Source organism: Dendrobium catenatum, unplaced genomic scaffold (genome assembly GCF_001605985.2).
Source record: "Dendrobium catenatum unplaced genomic scaffold, ASM160598v2 fragScaff_scaffold_1018, whole genome shotgun sequence".
Taxonomy (NCBI): Eukaryota; Viridiplantae; Streptophyta; class Magnoliopsida; order Asparagales; family Orchidaceae; genus Dendrobium; species Dendrobium catenatum.
Window position 1 is genome coordinate 78,633 of NW_021319480.1, and position 4,353 is coordinate 82,985.

A 4,353-nucleotide genomic window follows, 5' to 3' on the forward strand; every position below is an offset into this window, starting at 1 on the left:
TAAGATTTTGTTTGGAACAGCTTTAGATCATACTTTTTTCTTGCTTTTAAAAAAAATTTGTACTAAAAAATAACTTTACAAAGCAGTAAGAAAGTCATCCCAAACAAAACTTAAGTTTGTAAATCTACATTTATAACCTGTTGCTAAGCCATCCTTTACATTTATCTCTAAGTTGCTAAGTCCTATTTTTGACTGGGGGCTCACTTGGTTGGTAACAAATAGAAAACATGTAAAAAAAATGAAATCTTGGGCAACTAATAAGAACTTATAACTCTTTTTAGAGCTGCTAATTCAACATAGTATGTTCTGTTTCAAGAAAGCGCTTTTTATCTATTTAACAAAGCTTAATTTAGGCTTCGTTTGGGATAGCTTTCTTACTGCTTCTTAAAGCAGCTTTCTAGTATAAATTTTTAATTTTTAAACTAAAAAGTTGTTTTAAAAAGCAATAAAAAAACCATCTCAAACAAAACCTTAATAATAGATAACAATGGGAAATTATTTAGATATAAAATGTAAATACAAATATTTACTAGTGATCTACTGCCTGAGGACCCTATTTGAACTGAAATAGAAGTTCTCCTCGCCTGCAACAGTGGAATGCAACCTTCCTGCAGCCCAGCCATTGTTGAGCATTCGAGCAGGATCTCCTGTCACACGGGTACCATCAACAGAATTCTCATATTCTGGAAGTCCATTTTCCTTCCTCTCCTTTCTCCTCTTCCTGTCCTCGTCTCTCTCTTTTCTCAACCACTTCTCTACTGTTCTCTGCATTCAAATAATAATTTACAAACAAACTATGAGTTTTTTGCTATATTTTCTGTCAGAATTTTTGAGCTATGATTTGGTTCCTGAGAATCACAACTATAAATTAAAATGATTGTAGGTACAAAGGAGTAAATGCAAAAGTTCTACGCTATTAAAATTTCATTAAAAAAAAAAAAGAATTGAAGGATCTTGATCAAGGAAAAAAAATGGATGTTGCTAGCCAGGGATAGTTGAAGGTCTTGACTTGATCAATTAGACACTCATGTTCTCAAAATGAGACTTAAGCTTTGTTTGGGACGGCTTTTTTATTGCTTCTTTAAGTAATTTTTTAGTTCAAAATTTTTAATTTTTGCACTAAAAAGCTGCTTTAAGAAACAATAAGAATGTCGTCCCAAACGAAGCCTTAAAATAGCTTTTAGCTTTTCCAAACCTAGCATGTATCTTAGGTTTCGTTTGGGATGACTTCCTTAATTCTTCTTAAAATAACTTTATAGTAAAAAAAATTAATTTTTGTACTAAAAAGCTGCTTTACAAAGCAGTAAAAAGGCGTCCCAAACGAAGCCTTAGTTATTTTGAATAGGCATTTATCTTATTCTTCAAAATTTAGAGTAGGTTGATTGTTCTTACCAACCTTACAATTGTTAAAAATTGTAAAACTTCTATGCATTGCACATTGTTAAACATTGAAACAAGAATACTTACCATCAAAGAAAGGTTGCTCAATTCTTTTACTTTATCTAAAGGCAATGCTAATTGCAACTTCCCATGTGCAACATAAACCTGCCAATCAAAATAAATAGAAATTGAAACATTCTTTCTATATAAATACATAATTGAAGATTTACATGAACTTACAATATGCGATGGCCAATCCTCAAGACCATCAAATATATGAGTTGCATAAATAATTGTTGCACCCCTTCTTTCACATTCCTTCTTTAGATATATCAAAAGGTTTGACCTAACCACTACATCTAGGTCAACCGTTATCTCATCAAGAAGAAGAACCTAAAAATGCTTTGATAAACAAGAATTAATCATTTTATATTGACATTATATATATATATATATATATGTGTGTGTGTGTTGTGTGTGTGTGTTATGGGAACTTTGATTTGATATATGTTTGAATTCGCAAACCTTGAATGGTTTAAGAAGGCCCATACAAATTTGCACGCGCCTTCTCTGACCATCTGATGATCTATGCATTCTCCAAGAAAGATCAATATCTAAGACCTGACATGAAATTCACCAAGCAACAAATGAATCATTTTGGAAAGATATTTGAAGTAAGTTTTTTCCATTTCATATCAAGAGGAAAGAAACACAACTACATATATATAGAATAGAAAAAATTTTAGGTTAGGATGGATTTCAAAAGCATTGAATTTGCTTTGAGAGAGTGCAATTCAGGAAGAATCAATTAAAATCTGTATTGCATTCATGTCAAAGAAAATTCAATAGGTTTGAGGCCCAGATAAAAAAATTTAAGTAAGATATCATAAGTAATTTGTTTTCCTATGAATAAACACTGGGGAACAAAGCAAATTGTAAAGGGTAAACCTTGATTAGTTCATCTCTCCTTTGAGGATCAACACCAGAAACTCCATATATCATTTTCTCAGCTGAAATGTCCATTTGTATTGTAACTTCAAAACCTGCAAAAGCAACATCTCTCCTCCACTGGAAAGAAACAAATCACTCTTAGGTCAACACAAAATCCACGGATTTGTTGATACATTTCTTACCCATAAAAACGATTTTATAAACAATAGATATTCGATTCATAAACAAAATTCACCAATTGCAAAATAAAATTCCTGAATAAATTGAATTAAATGAAAAACCTGATATTAAAGCAGAAGATCATAAAAGCGCCAAAATCCTTACTTCTCCGCCCAGGTAGGAAAGCTCTCCGGAGGACGTAAGGGCAGTATCATGGAACGCCGATCTCCCCATAATACGCACCATATCTGGATCCACTATGTGCTTGCCTCCCAATATCTTCAGTATCGTTGTCTTTCCTGATCCAAACCCCCAAAAACATCAAATTCGATGCCGAAGCACATCGTAATCGAGATCTACAACTGAAAGATCTCAACTAAGGGTTGAATCTGGAGACTAACCGGCTCCATTAGATCCGACGAGCAGGCAGCGGTCACCAGCATGAAGCTGGAGGGAGAAGCCGTCTATTAGTGGCTTGGATCCAGGAGGCGGGTGACCATCAATCCCCGGATATGTGAACCGGAGGTTCCGGATCTCCACTATTGCCGTTTCCGCCGCCTTGTCGGCGGAGGAAGTGGCTGCGCCCGAGCCCCCGATCTCCTTCCCCATTAACCACTTTCTCGCTCTGCCACTGCGGAATTCTGGCTTTCACGGTGCTTTCACGACCGTTCCAATACAAATTTTTTTTTTTAGGGATATTCTTGCAAATCAGTCAGATATTTTTTTTTTTTTGGGAAAAAATCAGTCAGATATAGTATGAATTTAAATCACCTAAATTTTTTTTTTCCTAGTAAAAATTCTGGTATCTAAAATAATAGTTACTATGATTTTATATTTAAATATAAATTATTATTTTAGTATAAAAAATTTATTTTAAAATTTTGATTTAAGAAGTAGAAAAGTGATTCCAAATAATCTAAGCCTAAATATGATCAATATTAAAATAAATAAATAAATCAAAAAGAAATTTGATGTCCGCTTAATGGTGGGCTAACGTGGCAACAAACCTAACCACAACGGCCTGTTCTGCTCATTTATGGTAGTGGGCCAGGCTTGACATTCTTTGCCCAATTAATAATAGCTCTATGGGCTGATCAAATTATTAAAAATAAATATTCTATTAAATATGTGCACTTAGAAAAAGATCATACTAACATTTAAAGTTATCATTAATCTTTTTGCATATTATTGTCTTTGCATCTCTGTCAAATATTTACATATTTGTGTATCATAAAATCATACACTTATAAATAATTAAATATAGGCTATTGCTTACTAGATCATTTATGATAATTGAGAGTTTATAATTAAGATGGTATCATACACAACCAAAACAAGAAAAAAAAAATAGAGTTTAGGCTAATTGAAATAATTTCATTAGGGTATACCGTAGGTTTGTACCTTGGTGTATGCTTTTTGCTGATGATATTCTTCTTGTTGATAAGACTAGAGAGGGAGTTGAAGGTAAACTCGAATTATGGAGGTCAACTTTAGAGTCTAAAGGTTTTCGCTTGAGTAGATCTAAAACTGAATATATGGAGTGTAATTTTAGTAGTAATAGACCTAGTGAGGGGACTGTGATCACTTTGGTTTCAATGACCCGGTTAGGAAAGTTGAGGTATTAGATTTGACTTATGTTAAAAAAGGTAGAGGTAGACCTAAAAAGACTTGGTTAGAAAATATAAGAAATGATCTTTCTTTATTAGATTTAAATGAGAATTTGACTTTTAACCAGACATAATGGCAAAAAAGGATTTATGTAGCCGTCCCCACGTAGTGGGACAAATGCTTGATGTTGTTGTTGTTGTAGGGTATACCATAGGTTACAAATGACACATTTTGTTGTAATTGATAAAGGTATTA

At 33.1% G+C, this 4,353-nt stretch overlaps 1 protein-coding gene across 1 annotated transcript; it reads right to left on the reverse strand.

Moving 5' to 3' along the window:
• Window positions 1-239: 239 nt before the first annotated feature.
• Window positions 240-3,191, reverse strand: LOC110099273 (ABC transporter I family member 20). Its single transcript, XM_020826370.2, has 7 exons — window positions 2,892-3,191; window positions 2,656-2,789; window positions 2,329-2,448; window positions 1,906-2,001; window positions 1,621-1,773; window positions 1,468-1,545; window positions 240-765 (listed from the first exon to the last, which is right to left on the reverse strand). Exons 1-7 carry the CDS (start codon window positions 3,097-3,099, stop codon window positions 538-540), a joined length of 1,017 nt encoding a protein of 338 aa, XP_020682029.1. The 5' UTR covers window positions 3,100-3,191; the 3' UTR covers window positions 240-537.
• Window positions 3,192-4,353: the final 1,162 nt, after the last annotated feature.

Coding starts and splice junctions, on each gene's coding strand:
- LOC110099273 (XM_020826370.2), bottom strand. CDS start 3,099: ATGGGGAAGGAGATCGGGGGCTCGGGCGCAGCCACTTCCTCCGCCGAC. Junction 2,002..2,328: donor GGAGAGATGAACTAATCAAG/GTTTACCCTTTA, acceptor ATTTCATGTCAG/GTCTTAGATATTGATCTTTC. Junction 1,546..1,620: donor AGGATTGGCCATCGCATATT/GTAAGTTCATGT, acceptor TTTGATTGGCAG/GTTTATGTTGCACATGGGAA.